The 19,889-nt window shown below is 45.5% G+C and overlaps 1 protein-coding gene across 2 annotated transcripts in view; it reads right to left on the bottom strand.

The window, feature by feature from the left end:
* Nucleotides 1–19,889, bottom strand: part of LOC124119271 (carboxypeptidase D-like) — an 88,577-nt gene that overhangs the window by 41,078 nt on the left and 27,610 nt on the right. For both annotated transcript variants that reach the window (XM_048396101.1, XM_048396102.1), the window contains exons 9-13: nt 10,424–10,566; nt 6,483–6,652; nt 3,880–4,262; nt 2,679–2,839; nt 2,481–2,569 (exon numbers count right to left, since the gene is read on the bottom strand). In XM_048396101.1, coding sequence (XP_048252058.1) covers nt 2,481–2,569; nt 2,679–2,839; nt 3,880–4,262; nt 6,483–6,652; nt 10,424–10,566 — 946 coding nt within the window. The remainder of the gene's footprint in view (nt 1–2,480; nt 2,570–2,678; nt 2,840–3,879; nt 4,263–6,482; nt 6,653–10,423; nt 10,567–19,889) is intronic.

The raw sequence follows: 19,889 nt of genomic DNA, 5'->3' as shown, positions 1-19,889 counted from the left end.
CAAGCTGTGGGTGAGGTCAACTAGCTCTGGGTATTTCCAGCAAGCTATGGGTGAGGTCAACTAGCTCTGGGTATTTCCAGCAATCTAAGGGTGAGGTCAACTAGCTCTGGGTATTACAGCAAGCTACGGGTGAGGTCAACAAGCACTGGGTATTTCCAGCAAGCTATGGGTGAGGCCAGCTAGCTGTGGGTATTTCCAGCAAGCTGTGGGTGAGGTCAACGAGCACTGGGTAATTCCAGCTAGCTGCGGGTGAGGTCAGCTAGCTCTGGGTATTTCCAGCAAGCTGTGGGTGAGGTCAACTAGCTCTGGGTATTTCCAGCAAGCTATGGGTGAGGTTATCTAGCTCTGGGTATTTCCAGCAAGCTATGGGTGAGGTCAACTACCTCTAGGTATTTCCAGCAAGCTATGGGTGGGATCAACTAGCAATAGATATTTCCAGCAAGCTATGGATGGGGTGAACCACCTCTGGGTATTTCCAGCAAGCTGTTGGTGATGCCAGCTAGCTCTGGGTATTTCCAGCAAGCTGTGGGTGAGGCCAACTAGCTCTGCGTATTTCCAGCAAGCTATGGGTGAGGTCAACTAGCTCTGGGTATTTCCAGCAAGCTGTGGGTGAGGTAAACTAGCTCTGGGTATTTCCAGCAAGCTGTGGGTGAGGCCAACTAGCTCTGGGTATTTCCAGCAAGCTATGGGTGAGGCCAGCTAGCTCTGGGTATTTCCAGCAAGCTGTGGGTGAGGTCAACAAGCACTGGGTATTTCCAGCTAGCTGCGGGTGAGGTCAGCTAGCTCTGGGTATTTCCAGCAAGCTGTGGGTGAGGTCAACTAGCTCTGGGTATTTCCAGCAAGCTGTTGGTGAGGCCAGCTAGCTCTGGGTATTTCCAGCAAGCTGTGGGTGAGGTAAACTAGCTCTGGGTATTTCCAGCAAGCTGTGGGTGAGGCCAACTAGCTCTGGGTATTTCCAGCAAGCTATGGGTGAGGTCAACTAGCTCTTGGTATTTCCAGCAATCTATGGGTGAGGTCAACCAGCTCTGGGTATTTCCAGCAAGCTATGGGTGAGGTCATCTAGCTCTGGGTATTACAGCAAGCTATGGGTGAGGTCAACTAGCTCTGGGTATTTCCAAAAAGCTATGGATGAGGCCAACTAGCTCTGGGTATTACAGCAAACTATGGGTGAGGTCAACTAGCTCTGGGTATTTCCAGCAATCTAAGGGTGAGGTCAACTAGCTCTGGGTATTTCCAGCAAGCTGTGGGTGAGGTCAACTAGCTCTGGGTATTTTCAGCAAGCTATAGGTGAGGTCAACTAGCTCTGGGTATTTCCAGCAAGCTACGGGTGAGGTCAACTAGCTCTGGATATTTCCAGGAAGCTATGGGTGAGGTCAACCAGCTCTGGGTATTTCCAGCAATCTATGGGTGAGGTCAACTAGCTCTTGGTATTTCCAGCAAGCTATGGGTGAGGTCAACTAGCTCTGGGTATTTCCAAAAAGCTATGAGTGAGTTCAACTAGCTCTTGGTATTACAGCAAGCTGTTGGTGAGGTCAACTAGCTCTGGGTATTTCCAGCAAGCTATGGGTGAGGTCAACTACCTCTAGGTATTTCCAGCAAGCTATGGGTGGGATCAACTAGCTCTGGATATTTCCAGCAAGCTATGGATGGGGTCAACCAGCTCTGGGTATTTCCAGCAAGCTGTTGGTGAGGCCAGCTAGCTCTGGGTATTTCCAGCAAGCTGTTGGTGAGGCCAACTAGCTCTGGGTATTTCCAGCAAGCTGTGGGTGAGGTCAACTAGCTCTGGGTATTTCCAGCAAGCTGTGGGTGAGGTCAACTAGCTCTGGGTATTTCCAGCAAGCTGTGGGTGAGGCCAACTAGCTCTGGGTATTTCCAGCAAGCTATGGGTGAGGTCAACTAGCTCTTGGTATTTCCAAAAAGCTATGGGTGAGGTCAACTAGCTCTGGGTATTACAGCAAGCTATGGGTGAGGTCAACTAGCTCTGGGTATTTCCAGCAAGCTATGGGTGAGGCCAACTAGCTCTGGGTATTTCCAGCAATCCTTGGGTATGTCTAACAAGCTGTAGATGTAGCCATCAATCCTTAGGTATGTCTAACAAGCTGTAGATGTAGTCAGCAATCCTCAGGTATGTCTAACAAGCTGTAGATGAAGCCAGCAATCCTTAGGTACATCTAACAAGCTGTAGATGTAGCCAGCAATACTAAGGTACATCTAACAAGCTGTAGATGTAGCCAGCAATCCTTAGGTATGTCTAACAAGCTGTATATGTAGCCAGCAATCCTTGGGTATGTCTAACAAGCTGTAGATGTAGCCATCAATGCTTAGGTATGTTTAACAAGCTGTAGCTATAGCCAGCAATCCTTAGGTATGTCTAACAAGCTGTAGATGTCGTCAGCAATCCTTAGGTATGTCTAACAAGCTGTAGTGGAGCCAGCAAGCCTAGCAATGACTACCAAGCAGTGGGTATAACCAATACTTACACCATGTACATCCCTCCACCCTCCAGGGCAAGCACAAACTCAAACTGGTGCAAGTCAAACTGACTCTTCAGGGCAGCAACAATTGTGTCCTGAAACAGAGAAGAGGCACAATGATGAGTCCACATACAAATACTCACAACTGGAAGTCTATTACACACCATAATGCTTCCTATCCCCATACTGTTGCTCCATACTTACATTGTTTTTGACGAGATCTGCAAATCTGTGTCCAGTGTAGTGTTCACCTCCACAGTCACCAGGAACAGCCTTGCTAGAGCCCTCTATGTTGATCTGTGGGATGATGTGGATGTGACTGTGTTCGATCAGCTTCACACAGTGGGGGTGTTTCTGGTTGTAGCCTGGCAGAATGGAGGCAACATGGTCAGGGCTCACACAGACAGGCAGCCAGTACTCAACAGGCAATTACGTTCAGTGGAGTAGGCTAATTCTTCATAAACATGTTTTCTACAAGAGCCCACTATGGCTTCCTGGATCATCTACCTACAGAGTGTCATATGGATCTGTCATACTCCCACAATTGATACCCCTACCTTTAACCAAATGTCTGCCGGCCTACCCATTGATGTCCCTACCTTTACCCAGATGTCTGCCGGCCTACCCATTGATGCCCCTACCTTTACCCAAATGTCTGCCTGCCTGCCTACCATTGATGATCCTACCTTTACCCAAATGTCTGCCTGCCTGCCTACCCATTGATGTCCCTACCTTTACCCAGATGTCTGCCGGCCTACCCATTGATGCCCCTACCTTTACCCAAATGTCTGCCTGCCTGCCTACCATTGATGATCCTACCTTTACCCAAATGTCTGCCTGCCTGCCTACCATTGATGTCCCTACCTTTACCCAAATGTCTGCCTGCCTGCCTGTCTACCATTGATGTCCCTACCTTTACCCAAATGTCTGCCTGCCTACCATTGATGTCCCTACCTTTAAAGAGATGTCTGCAGGCCTACCATTGACGTCCCTACCTTTACCAAAATGTCTGCTGGCCTACCATTGATGATCCTACCTTTAAAGAGATGTATGCCCGCCTACCAATGATGTCCCTACCTTTACCAAAATGTCTGCCAGCCTACCATTGATGTCCCTACCTTTAACCAGATGTCTGCCAGCCTACCATTGATGTCCCTACCTTTACCCAAATGTCTGCCAGCCTACCATTGATGTCCCTACCTTTAACCAGATGTCTGCCAGCCTACCATTGATGTCCCTACCTTTACCCAAATGTCTGCCTGCCTACCATTGATGTCCCTACCTTTACCAAAATGTCTGCCTGCCTACCATTGATGATCCTACCTTTAACCAGATGTCTGCCAACCTGCTACTGATGCCCCTAACTTTAATCAGATGTCTGCCAGATTATCACTGATGCCCCTACCTTTAATCAGATGTCTGGCAAGCCTCATCAGGAGCTCTGTGCTGACCGGGTCATCGCCGTTCAACCCGCCTATCAGTAGCACATGGGCTTTGTTCTCTTCATGCTGGTCCGTGTCTGAGGACATGTGAATGGCAGCAACAGACTTCCCCTTGCGGTTCATGTGCAGAGTGTCGGAGGTCACAAATGCCGGGTTCAGGCGGGCGAGCTGGTTGACCTCCTCCTGGATACCATGTGTTGTCAGGTATGACATACTCTCTAAGTTTTCAGGGATGTCAAAGTCAAATGACTGTGACCAACGCTGTCCGTTTCTGAGCTTCAGTGTCAAATTGACAAGTACAGCAGTGCCATCTGTCACCCGAACTGTCACTGACTGGGAGAGGTACCTGAAACATACAGAGCACATCAATGGGGTGTCTCATGGATTCACCAGCTAAAAAGTTCAAGGCATTTGTCCGAAACAGACTTTGCCTTTTCAGACAGCTGTTGCATGTAATGGCATCTCGTAGAATGGTCCAGTGGGTTGAGATTGCCTGATTTGGTGACAACCAAACATAACTTTCGGTTCTCTAAAGAGACCTAGGTTAAATGCTTTTAGGAGACCCAGTAAATGAGAACCTAAACCAAAAAGCTGGTAATCCTTACTTCAAAACTATGCATGCCATCCCTGCTTGTAAAGACAGAGGTATGCTCTCCAAAAACACCCTTGCATAATGGCCTGAATGGAACAGTTTAGAGCCATGGTGGATGCCAGCACCCGGATCTCATGGGGGTTGTTGGACCTCCAACCCTGCTGCATTATAGGTCTGTAGGATTGTGAACCTCATCTAATCCTGGTCCTCCATCGCTAGGATGGAATGGAAGTGTGGTATAGTTGACCAGGCTGGCTGGGTTGCTGATTTTGGGCGATAAACTCCCAGTAGAGACCAAGATGGATGACCTTCTAGAGTATTGTTGCCACTGGACTTACATCACATTAAAAAAAAAGGAGCTTGCTAACTTTGGCTGTAGTAGTTGGCTGTGGTGGTTGTAGTTGAAAGCACTCTGGAGGCTGGGGTTCAGTCTCGATAGTGCATTGGCAAGAACATTCCTGCACATGTCGTTTGACCTGTTTCTACCTTTTTTTTAAGTTCCTCAAATGGTGATGGTTGATTAGAAAAAAAAGAAATTTATTAAGGGTAAGTTCCTCAAATGGTGATGGTTGATTAGAAAAAAAAGAAATTTATTAAGGGTAAATAATTGCATAAAGCTGACTCCAGAAAAACAGTAACATTTGTTAACTTTGTAAAATTACATAATTGTAGATCTATATGTGTGTTGGATATTGGACATACAAACATCTACTTACCGTCTGTATTATCTGTTCTAACTAGGACTAAATGTGTGTTGGATACAGGACATACTGACCCCTGCTTGCTGGCTGTGATGTACCTGTCCTGGCTAGGACTAAATGTGTGTTGGATATAGGAGATACTGACCCAGGCTTGCTGGCTGTGATGTATCTGTCCTGGCTAGGACTAAATGTATGTTGGATATAGGACATACTGACCTCTGCTTGCTGGCTGTGATGTACCTGTCCTGGCTAGGACTAAATGTGTGTTGGATATAGGAGATACTGACCCAGGCTTGCTGGCTGTGATGTATCTGTCCTGGCTAGGACTAAATGTGTGTTGGATACAGGACATACTGACCCCTGCTTGCTGGCTGTGATGTACCTGTCCTGGCTAGGACTAAATGTGTGTTGGATATAGGAGATACTGACCCAGGCTTGCTGGCTGTGATGTATCTGTCCTGGCTAGGACTAAATGTGTGTTGGATACAGGACATACTGACCCCTGCTTGCTGGCTGTGATGTACCTGTCCTGGCTAGGACTAAATGTGTGTTGGATATAGGAGATACTGACCCAGGCTTGCTGGCTGTGATGTACCTGTCATGGCTAGGACTATATGTGTGTTGGATATAGGACATAACGACCCCTGCTTGCTGGCTGTGATGTATCTGTCCTAGCTAGGACTATATGTGTGTTGGATATAGGACATACTGACCCCTGCTTGCTGGCTGTGATGTATCTGTTCTTGCTAGGACTAAATGTGTGTTGGATATAGGACATACTGACCCCTGCTTGCTTGCTGAGATGTACCTGTCCTGGCTAGAACTATATGTGTGTTGGATATAGGAAATACCCCTGTTTGCTGGCTGTGATGTACCTGTCCTGGCTAGGACTAAATGTGTGTTGGATATAGGACATACTGACCCCTGCTTGCTGGCTGTGATGTACCTGTCCTTGCTAGAACTATATGTGTGTTGGATATAGGAAATACCCCTGCTTGCTGGCTGTGATGTACCTGTCCTGGCTAGGACTAAATGTGTGTTGGATATAGGACATACTGATCCCTGCTTGCTGGCTGTGATGTATCTGTCCTGGCTAGGACTATACGTGTGTTGGATATAGGAGATACTGGCCCAGGCTAGCTGGCTGTGATGTACCTGTCCTGGCTAGGACTAAATGTGTGTTGGATAAAGGACATACTGACCCCTGCTTGCTGGCTGTGATGTATTTTTCACAGCTAGGACTATATGTATGTTGGATATAGGACATACTGACCCCTGCTTGCTGGCTGTGATGGTGTACTGCCCGGGTGCCAGTAGTCTCCAGTAGTCTCCGGCCTGGGCGGAGGTGATGGTGTGGTTGATGCCCTCCACCTGGATGGTGGCGTTGGCGACAGGATGCTGGCTGTCCTCCTCCAGGACAAAGCCTCTCACACCTTTGTGAACCTGAACAGCATTAACAGTTGAAGTCAGATGTCACAGGCAAAAGCTCCAAAAACATGAGTTACCAGATTTTCAGAATAAAGCACTGAGACAATTACACTACATACCTATTATCTCCATTCTTATCCATTCAAAGAATGTGAATCCCCTCAACATTAGGTGAATCCCCTCAACATAAGGTGAATCTCCTCAACATAAGGTAATCCCCTCAACATAAAGTAATCCCTTAAACATAAGGTAATCCCCTCAACATAAAGTAATCCCTTAAACATAAGGTAATCCCCTCAACATAAAGTAATCCCATAAACATAAGGTAATCCCCTCAACATAAGGTGATCCCCTCAACATAAGGTGAATCCCCTCAACATAAGGTGAATCCCCTCAACATAAGGTGAATCCCCTCAACATAAGGTAATCCCTTAAACATAAGGTAATCACCTCAACATAAAGTAATCCCCTCAACATAAGGTAATCCCCTCAACATAAGGTAATCCCCTCAACATAAGGTAATCCCCTCATCATAAGGTGAATCCCCTCAACATAAGGCGAATCCCCTCAACATAAGGTAATCCCCTCAACATAAGGTAATCCCCTCAACATAAGGCGAATCCCCTCAACATAAGGTAATCCCCTCAACATAAGGTAATCCCCTCAACATAAGGTGAATCCCCTCAACATAAGGTAATCCCCTCAACATAAAGTAATCCCCTCAACATAAAGTAAACATAAGGTAATCCCTTCAACATAAGGTAATCCCCTCAACATAAGGTGAATCCCCTCAACATAAGTTAATCCCCTCAACATAAAGTAATCCCCTCAACATAAAGTAAACATAAGGTAATCCCCTCAACATAAGGTAATCCCCTCAACATAAGGTGAATCCCCTCAACATAAGGGGAAGCAGATGCCCTGGAACCAGTAGTTTGATGTACCATGACAGTTTAACTTATGTTGGTTATCCTTCACAAAACCAATAAGCAGCTTTATGTGGCCAGGGCCTCATACCCATTCGTATATTAACACTGAGTCAAACATCATGTCAGCAATGAAGTATGCAAATGTAAAAGCAGGGTTAGAATTTAATTTTTTTAGGCACAAGCAAATTTTTGCTTGTGGTTTTAAAAGTTACAAGCAAAATAAAAAAATCAACAAGCAATTATTTTTCTCAACTCAAAACTTCAAAATAAATATCACAAGATTGCATGATCATGATTTATGCTGCATATAAATAATGGCTGATTATGCATGTTATGACATTCAGATAACAAAGTAATTACATTACTCTCCTAAAACATTTATCAAAGAAATTATCTGCATGTTTGTAAAACATCTTTGCTACCACATATTATACACCATTTGAAGGTCCAATCCTATTGTTTATAAATATGAAAGTTATATTTATCACATTATTTAAATAATACATTTACAACTTGATTAAGTTCGTTGTAAATAAAAAAATGTGAGCTTTCATAACGTCTAGATTAATGACCAACGGAAGCGCAAAATAGATAGAATCTATAAGATTTCATAAAAAACAATTGTTTACGCAATTGGAAAAAATATTTTAAAAAGAATTATAAATAAATTTAGTATCTGTCATCACCCCTTTCCCGATAACAGTGGCTATCCGCTCAGTAACATGAAGAAATACCTCCGTTTTCGAATAACACGTTCGTCGAAGACTGCCATATGACACATCGATAGAAAGCTTCTGTAAAATTGGTTTCTAATGACGCTCTCCTTGCCGAAGTCTGCTACAAGGTTTGTGTCTGAGCACGTGACCTAAGTCAGCCAATCAAATTACATCTACTTTATTACTTTGTATAACATATTTAAAGATTTGCTTGAAACGTCTTTACATTGCTCTTTGACATGTTCGATGTGGACCCGTTGTTGAAGAGTGTTGTCGAGATATAATTTTCAAAAACGTTGCGGGAAATAGTGAATAGTTTTTTAATTTATCAATAAAAAATGATAAATTGAAATGGAATACGTATTTCAGACATTGTGAAATTAATAAATGAATGATATGACAGGTAGGTTAATAAAATTATATATTATTTTGACGTGACTACGGCTTGAACGGTCTACCAGCCTACGGGGTGTCGTCTGGGGATTCGAGGATGTTATGTCATCTAAAAAACGAATGACATAGACATACGTCATTTGCATAATATTAATCTCCGTGATATATGTTCATTGGTCAAAAAGAGCTCGGAATAGTCCGCGTTCACCAAAGTTGAATGGAAAGAAAGGCAGTAAAAGCAGGGGTCCGGGAAACCGTCATATGCGCCGGACATGTCCGATTGGGAATCTCAAATGTCCGTTTTAAAATATTGCTTACCGGACATTTTAAAAAGTATTGTCCGGACATTCTTAAATTTTGACCGGACATGATCAACAGTTAGGACTGAGCAGTTTCTGTCTGCAGTTGCAACACAATGAAGATTAACTACACTGACAAGCTTTGTTTGTTTTGATTGCTGAAAATACATCGTACCTACATGATAGTCCAATCGGTCAATCACTGTAATAGGCAATAAACTGAGTTGACGCTGATTAATCGAGGATTAATTACTGAGAACATCTTGTTAATTTGAGTGAAAGGTGTTTACAACTGTACATTAATACCTTGCATCATCGATGTACCTCATTATCCTCACAATGCTACGATACGTAACCTCAGACAAGAAGCGAAAGCATGACGACAGCCAGTCGACCGGATCTGCCAAACCCTCAAAGTCTGGACGATCATTTTGTAAGTCGTGGCTAACGACTTTCACTTGGTTGACATACAATGAGGATTTGCAGATTTTATTGTTTTCAGTAGCTAGTCGTATATTGAATCTTGATTGACCGCCATTTTGCCATCTCGGACGATCGATATCCAATTTTTTTATGGTCAATAATTAAGTACAGATGAAAAAAGTATACAAATAACTATTGCTATCAACGATATTTTAGTGTTTGTGATTAAATTATCTGTCTTGTTTTTAAAAATATCTTTAGTTTAAAAAAAACCTTTTCCCTTGAGGTCACGTGATAACCAAATATGGGATAATAGTCTCGATCCAAATGTTACAACGCGTACACTTGAGCAGACTCATGAATATAACTCATGAATATTAATTAGACCGTTCACTACGTTAACAGATCGTTATTAAAACAGAAACAAACGTATGTTTTCCATGTAAATCTAAAATGATATTATTTGTTATTAATTGTCCGGTGAATTAAACAATTTAAATTGAAACAATTCATAATTCATCATATTATGAATACGTAAACTTGTAATGTGTGTGAAAAGTCGTACTAAAATACGCTATTTGAAGGGGGCGTGGCCTAAATGCAAATGTCCGATTGGGATTTTAAATTTTCCGGACCCCTGAGTAAAAGTTTTTCCCGGGAAACGCGAATGGGGAGGTAACTCTAAACAATCGAGGAAAATCTTTGCGAAATTAAAAGTTATCACAGTGAATTTAGAAATCTAGGTATTTCTCAACAAATTTTGAAACAGAAAAAAGCAAGACACATAATATTGACTTTATTTTGATTTATAGACGCAAAATCATAAATTAAGACGCGTCCCTTAATTTCTAACCCTGATAAGCCAACCCACTTCCTGGACTGCTGGTTGGAAAGTTAGAATGGATGAACCTCAAGAGTTAATGAAAAGTCATGAATAACTCTTGCTATGAGATGGACTTAATGTGAACTGTGAACACTTGAGGCAAAAGACCCAACTGCAGTGTGTTTGTTCTGTGAAGCAGCTACCTGTCCCATGTAGACCAGCAGGGGGAACTTGTTGTTGGCCCAGTACTTGGGCAGCTCAGATCCTATGGGGAACTTGGTACATCCTAACTCAAGCGTGATCTCAAAACAGTTGGTGTGGAGGTAGTTCCAGTCCTGCATCCCACCTGAAACACAACATCCTGGTCACATCCCTCCTAAAACACAACATCCTGGTCACATCCCTCCTGATACACAACATCCTGGTCACATACCACCCGATACACAACATCCTGGTCACATCCCTCCTGATACACAACATCCTGGTCACATCCCATCCTATACGCAACATTCTGGTCACATCCCATATCATACCCAACATCCTGGTCACATCCCTCCTGATACACAACATCCTGGTCACATCCCTCCTAAAACACAACATCCTGGTCACATCCCTCCTGATACACAACATCCTGGTCACATACCACCCGATACACAACATTGTGGTCACATCCCACCCTATACACAACATCCGGTCACATCCCTCCTAAAACACAACATCCTGGTCACATCCCATCCTATACACAACATCCTGGTCACATACCACCCGATACACAACATTGTGGTCACATCCCACCCTATACACAACATCCGGTCACATCCCACATCATACACAACATCCTGGTCACATCCCATCCTATACAGAACATCCTGGTCTCATCCCATCCTATACGCAACATTCTGGTCACATGCCATATCATACCCAACATCCTGGTCACATCCCTCCTGATACACAACATCCTGGTCACATACCACCCGATACACAACATTGTGGTCACAACCCACCCTATACACAACATCCGGTCACATCCCACATCATACACAACATCCTGGTCACATCCCATCCTATACAGAACATCCTGGTCACATCCCACCCTATACACAACATTCTGGTCACATCCCACATCATACACAACATCCTGGTCAAATCCCACCCTATACACAACATCCTGGTCACATCCCATCCTATACCCAACATCCTGGTCACATCCCATCCTATACACAACATCCTGGTCACATCCCACATCATACCTAACATCCTGGTCACATCCTACCCAATACACAACATCCTGGTCACATCCCTCCTGATTCACAACATCCTGGTCACATCCCATCCTATAGAGAACATCCTGGTCACATCCCACCCTATACACAACATTCTGGTCACATCCCACATCATACACAACATCCTGGTCAAATCCCACCCTATACACAACATCCTGGTCACATCCCATCCTATACCCAACATCCTGGTCACATCCCATCCTATACACAACATCCTGGTCACATCCCACATCATACCCAACATCCTGGTCACATCCCACCCAATACACAACATCCTGGTCACATCCCACCTGATTCTTAACATCCTGGTCACATCCCATCCTATACACAACATTCTGGTCACATCCCACCTGATACACAACATCCTGGTCACATACCACCCGATACACAACATCGAGGTCACATCCCACCTGATACATAACATCCTGGTCACATCCCATCCTATACACAACATTCTGGTCACATCCCATATCATACCCAACATCCTGGTCACATCCCTCCTGATACACAACATCCTGGTCACATACCACCCGATACACAACATCGTGGTCACATCCCACCTGATACACAACAACCTGATCCCATCCCATCCTATACACAACATTCTGGTCACATCCCACCTGATACCAAACATCCTGGTCACATCCCACCTGATACATAACATCCTGGTCACATCCCATCCTATACACAACATTCTGGTCACATCCCATCCTATACACAACATCCTGGTCACATCCCATCCTATACACAACATCCTGGTCACATCCCACATCATACCCAACATCCTGGTCACATACAACCCAATACACAACATCCTGGTCACATCCCACCCAATACACAACATCCTGGTCACATCCCACCCGATACACAACATTCTGGTCACATCCCACCCGATACATAACATCCTGGTCACATCCCATCCTATACACAACATTCTGGTCACATCCCACCCGATACATAACATCCTGGTCACATCCCATCCTATACACAACATCCTGGTCACATCCCATCCTATACACAACATCCTGGTCACATCCCATCCTATACACAACATTCTGGTCACATCCCACCCGATACCAAACATCCTGGTCACATCCCATCCTATACACAACATTCTGGTCACATCCCACCCGATACCAAACATCCTGGTCACATCCCATCCTATACACAACATTCTGGTCACATCCCTCCTGATACACAACATCCTGGTCACATCCCATATCATACCAAAGATCCTGGTCACATCCCTCCTGATACACAACATCCTGATCACATCCCACCCGATACACAACATCCTGGTCACATCCCATCCTATACGCAACATTCTGGTCACATCCCATATCATACCCAACACCCTGGTCACATCCCTCCTGATACACAACATCCTGGTCACATACCACCCGATACACAACATTGTGGTCACAACCCACCCTATACACAACATCCGGTCACATCCCACATCATACACAACATCCTGGTCACATCCCATCCTATACAGAACATCCTGGTCACATCCCACCCTATACACAACATTCTGGTCACATCCCACATCATACACAACATCCTGGTCAAATCCCACCCTATACACAACATCCTGGTCACATCCCATCCTATACCCAACATCCTGGTCACATCCCATCCTATACACAACATCCTGGTCACATCCCACATCATACCTAACATCCTGGTCACATCCCACCCAATACACAACATCCTGGTCACATCCCTCCTGATTCACAACATCCTGGTCACATCCCATCCTATAGAGAACATCCTGGTCACATCCCACCCTATACACAACATTCTGGTCACATCCCACATCATACACAACATCCTGGTCAAATCCCACCCTATACACAACATCCTGGTCACATCCCATCCTATACCCAACATCCTGGTCACATCCCATCCTATACACAACATCCTGGTCACATCCCACATCATACCCAACATCCTGGTCACATCCCACCCAATACACAACATCCTGGTCACATCCCTCCTGATTCTTAACATCCTGGTCACATCCCATCCTATACACAACATTCTGGTCACATCCCACCTGATACACAACATCCTGGTCACATACCACCCGATACACAACATCGAGGTCACATCCCACCTGATACATAACATCCTGGTCACATCCCATCCTATACACAACATTCTGGTCACATCCCATATCATACCCAACATCCTGGTCACATCCCTCCTGATACACAACATCCTGGTCACATACCACCCGATACACAACATCGTGGTCACATCCCACCTGATACACAACAACCTGATCCCATCCCATCCTATACACAACATTCTGGTCACATCCCACCTGATACCAAACATCCTGGTCACATCCCACCTGATACATAACATCCTGGTCACATCCCATCCTATACACAACATTCTGGTCACATCCCATCCTATACACAACATCCTGGTCACATCCCATCCTATACACAACATCCTGGTCACATCCCACATCATACCCAACATCCTGGTCACATACAACCCAATACACAACATCCTGGTCACATCCCACCCAATACACAACATCCTGGTCACATCCCACCCGATACACAACATTCTGGTCACATCCCACCCGATACATAACATCCTGGTCACATCCCATCCTATACACAACATTCTGGTCACATCCCACCCGATACATAACATCCTGGTCACATCCCATCCTATACACAACATCCTGGTCACATCCCATCCTATACACAACATCCTGGTCACATCCCATCCTATACACAACATTCTGGTCACATCCCACCCGATACCAAACATCCTGGTCACATCCCATCCTATACACAACATTCTGGTCACATCCCACCCGATACCAAACATCCTGGTCACATCCCATCCTATACACAACATTCTGGTCACATCCCTCCTGATACACAACATCCTGGTCACATCCCATATCATACCAAAGATCCTGGTCACATCCCTCCTGATACACAACATCCTGATCACATCCCACCCGATACACAACATCCTGGTCACATCCCATCCTATACGCAACATTCTGGTCACATCCCATATCATACCCAACATCCTGGTCACATCCCTCCTGATACACAACATCCTGGTCACATACCACCCGATACACAACATTGTGGTCACATCCCACCCTATACACAACATCCTGGTCACATCCCACATCATACCCAACATCCTGGTCACATCCCTCCTGATACACAACATCCGGTCACATCCCTCCTAAAACAGAACATCCTGGTCACATCCCTCCTGATACACAACATCCTGGTCACATCCCTCCTGATACACAACATCCTGGTCACATCCCATCCTATACGCAACATTCTGGTCACATCCCATATCATACCCAACATCCTGGTCACATCCCTCCTGATACACAACATCCTGGTCACATACCACCCGATACACAACATTGTGGTCACATCCCACCCTATAGACAACATCCGGTCACATTCCACATCATACCCAGCATCCTGGTCACATCCCATCCTATACAGAACATCCTGGTCACATCCCACCCTATACACAACATTCTGGTCACATCCCACATCATACACAACATCCTGGTCACATCCCACCCTATACACAACATTCTGGTCACATCCCACATCATACACAACATCCTGGTCACATCCCACATCATACCCAACATCCTGGTCACATCCCTCCTGATACACAACATCCTGGTCACATCCCACCCAATACACAACATCCTGGTCACATCCCTCCTGATTCACAACATTCTGGTCACATCCCACCCGATACACAACATCCTGGTCACATCCCTCCTGATTCACAACATCCTGGTCACATCCCATCCTATACACAACATTCTGGTCACATCCCACCTGATACACAACATCCTGGTCACATACCACCCGATACACAACATCGAGGTCACATCCCACCTGATACATAACATCCTGGTCACATCCCTCCTGAAACACAACATCCTGGTCACCTCCTGATTCACAACATTCTGGTCACATCCCTCCTAAAACACAACATCCTGGTCACATCCCTCCTGATACACAACATCCTGGTCTCATCTCATCCTATACACAACATCCTGGTCACATCCCACCTGATACATAACATCCTGGTCACATCCCATCCTATACACAACATTCTGGTCACATCCCATCCTATACACAACATTCTGGTCACATCCCACATCATACACAACATCCTGGTCAAATCCCACCCTATACACAACATCCTGGTCACATCCCATCCTATACCCAACATCCTGGTCACATCCCATCCTATACACAACATCCTGGTCACATCCCACATCATACCTAACATCCTGGTCACATCCCACCCAATACACAACATCCTGGTCACATCCCTCCTGATTCACAACATCCTGGTCACATCCCATCCTATAGAGAACATCCTGGTCACATCCCACCCTATACACAACATTCTGGTCACATCCCACATCATACACAACATCCTGGTCAAATCCCACCCTATACACAACATCCTGGTCACATCCCATCCTATACCCAACATCCTGGTCACATCCCATCCTATACACAACATCCTGGTCACATCCCACATCATACCCAACATCCTGGTCACATCCCACCCAATACACAACATCCTGGTCACATCCCTCCTGATTCTTAACATCCTGGTCACATCCCATCCTATACACAACATTCTGGTCACATCCCACCCGATACCAAACATCCTGGTCACATCCCATCCTATACACAACATTCTGGTCACATCCCTCCTGATACACAACATCCTGGTCACATCCCATATCATACCAAACATCCTGGTCACATCCCTCCTGATACACAACATCCTGGTCACATCCCTCCTGATACACAACATCCTGGTCACATCCCATCCTATACGCAACATTCTGGTCACATCCCATATCATACCCAACATCCTGGTCACATCCCTCCTGATACACAACATCCTGGTCACATACCACCCGATACACAACATTGTGGTCACATCCCACCCTATACACAACATCCGGTCACATTCCACATCATACCCAGCATCCTGGTCACATCCCATCCTATACAGAACATCCTGGTCACATCCCACCCTATACACAACATTCTGGTCACATCCCACATCATACACAACATCCTGGTCACATCCCACCCTATACACAACATTCTGGTCACATCCCACATCATACACAACATCCTGGTCACATCCCACATCATACCCAACATCCTGGTCACATCCCTCCTGATACACAACATCCTGGTCACATCCCACCCAATACACAACATCCTGGTCACATCCCTCCTGATTCACAACATTCTGGTCACATCCCACCCGATACACAACATCCTGGTCACATCCCTCCTGATTCACAACATCCTGGTCACATCCCATCCTATACACAACATTCTGGTCACATCCCACCTGATACACAACATCCTGGTCACATACCACCTGATACACAACATCGAGGTCACATCCCACCTGATACATAACATCCTGGTCACATCCCTCCTGAAACACAACATCCTGGTCACCTCCTGATTCACAACATTCTGGTCACATCCCTCCTAAAACACAACATCCTGGTCACATCCCTCCTGATACACAACATCCTGGTCTCATCTCATCCTATACACAACATCCTGGTCACATCCCACCTGATACATAACATCCTGGTCACATCCCATCCTATACACAACATTCTGGTCACATCCCATCCTATACACAACATTCTGGTCACATCCCACATCATACACAACATCCTGGTCAAATCCCACCCTATACACAACATCCTGGTCACATCCCATCCTATACCCAACATCCTGGTCACATCCCATCCTATACACAACATCCTGGTCACATCCCACATCATACCTAACATCCTGGTCACATCCCACCCAATACACAACATCCTGGTCACATCCCTCCTGATTCACAACATCCTGGTCACATCCCATCCTATAGAGAACATCCTGGTCACATCCCACCCTATACACAACATTCTGGTCACATCCCACATCATACACAACATCCTGGTCAAATCCCACCCTATACACAACATCCTGGTCACATCCCATCCTATACCCAACATCCTGGTCACATCCCATCCTATACACAACATCCTGGTCACATCCCACATCATACCCAACATCCTGGTCACATCCCACCCAATACACAACATCCTGGTCACATCCCTCCTGATTCTTAACATCCTGGTCACATCCCATCCTATACACAACATTCTGGTCACATCCCACCTGATACACAACATCCTGGTCACATACCACCCGATACACAACATCGAGGTCACATCCCACCTGATACATAACATCCTGGTCACATCCCATCCTATACACAACATTCTGGTCACATCCCATATCATACCCAACATCCTGGTCACATCCCTCCTGATACACAACATCCTGGTCACATACCACCCGATACACAACATCGTGGTCACATCCCACCTGATACACAACAACCTGATCCCATCCCATCCTATACACAACATTCTGGTCACATCCCACCTGATACCAAACATCCTGGTCACATCCCACCTGATACATAACATCCTGGTCACATCCCATCCTATACACAACATTCTGGTCACATCCCATCCTATACACAACATCCTGGTCACATCCCATCCTATACACAACATCCTGGTCACATCCCACATCATACCCAACATCCTGGTCACATACAACCCAATACACAACATCCTGGTCACATCCCACCCAATACACAACATCCTGGTCACATCCCACCCGATACACAACATTCTGGTCACATCCCACCCGATACATAACATCCTGGTCACATCCCATCCTATACACAACATTCTGGTCACATCCCACCCGATACATAACATCCTGGTCACATCCCATCCTATACACAACATCCTGGTCACATCCCATCCTATACACAACATCCTGGTCACATCCCATCCTATACACAACATTCTGGTCACATCCCACCCGATACCAAACATCCTGGTCACATCCCATCCTATACACAACATTCTGGTCACATCCCACCCGATACCAAACATCCTGGTCACATCCCATCCTATACACAACATTCTGGTCACATCCCTCCTGATACACAACATCCTGGTCACATCCCATATCATACCAAAGATCCTGGTCACATCCCTCCTGATACACAACATCCTGATCACATCCCACCCGATACACAACATCCTGGTCACATCCCATCCTATACGCAACATTCTGGTCACATCCCATATCATACCCAACATCCTGGTCACATCCCTCCTGATACACAACATCCTGGTCACATACCACCCGATACACAACATTGTAGTCACATCCCACCCTATACACAACATCCTGGTCACATCCCACATCATACCCAACATCCTGGTCACATCCCTCCTGATACACAACATCCTGGTCACATCCCTCCTAAAACACAACATCCTGGTCACATCCCTCCTGATACACAACATCCTGGTCACATCCCTCCTGATCCACAACATCCTGGTCACATCCCATCCTATACGCAACATTCTGGTCACATCCCATATCATACCCAACATCCTGGTCACATCCCTCCTGATACACAACATCCAGGTCACATACCACCCGATACACAACATTGTGGTCACATCCCACCCTATACACAACATCCGGTCACATTCCACATCATACCCAGCATCCTGGTCACATCCCATCCTATACAGAACATCCTGGTCACATCCCACCCTATACACAACATTCTGGTCACATCCCACATCATACACAACATCCTGGTCACATCCCACCCTATACACAACATTCTGGTCACATCCCACATCATACACAACATCCTGGTCACATCCCACATCATACCCAACATCCTGGTCACATCCCTCCTGATACACAACATCCTGGTCACATCCCACCCAATACACAACATCCTGGTCACATCCCTCCTGATTCACAACATTCTGGTCACATCCCACCCGATACACAACATCCTGGTCACATCCCTCCTGATTCACAACATCCTGGTCACATCCCATCCTATACACAACATTCTGGTCACATCCCACCTGATACACAACATCCTGGTCACATACCACCCGATACACAACATCGAGGTCACATCCCACCTGATACATAACATCCTGGTCACATCCCTCCTGAAACACAACATCCTGGTCACCTCCTGATTCACAACATTCTGGTCACATCCCTCCTAAAACACAACATCCTGGTCACATCCCTCCTGATACACAACATCCTGGTCTCATCTCATCCTATACACAACATCCTGGTCACATCCCACCTGATACATAACATCCTGGTCACATCCCATCCTATACACAACATTCTGGTCACATCCCATCCTATACACAACATCCTGGTCACATCCCACCTGATACACAACA

The sequence above is a fragment of the Haliotis rufescens genome, unplaced genomic scaffold (assembly GCF_023055435.1).
Source record: "Haliotis rufescens isolate VD_foot unplaced genomic scaffold, xgHalRufe1.0.p SCAF_15, whole genome shotgun sequence".
NCBI lineage: Eukaryota > Metazoa > Mollusca > Gastropoda > Lepetellida > Haliotidae > Haliotis > Haliotis rufescens.
The sequence above is the reverse complement of the archived record's forward strand: the minus strand, read 5'-3'. Positions and strand labels throughout refer to the sequence as shown.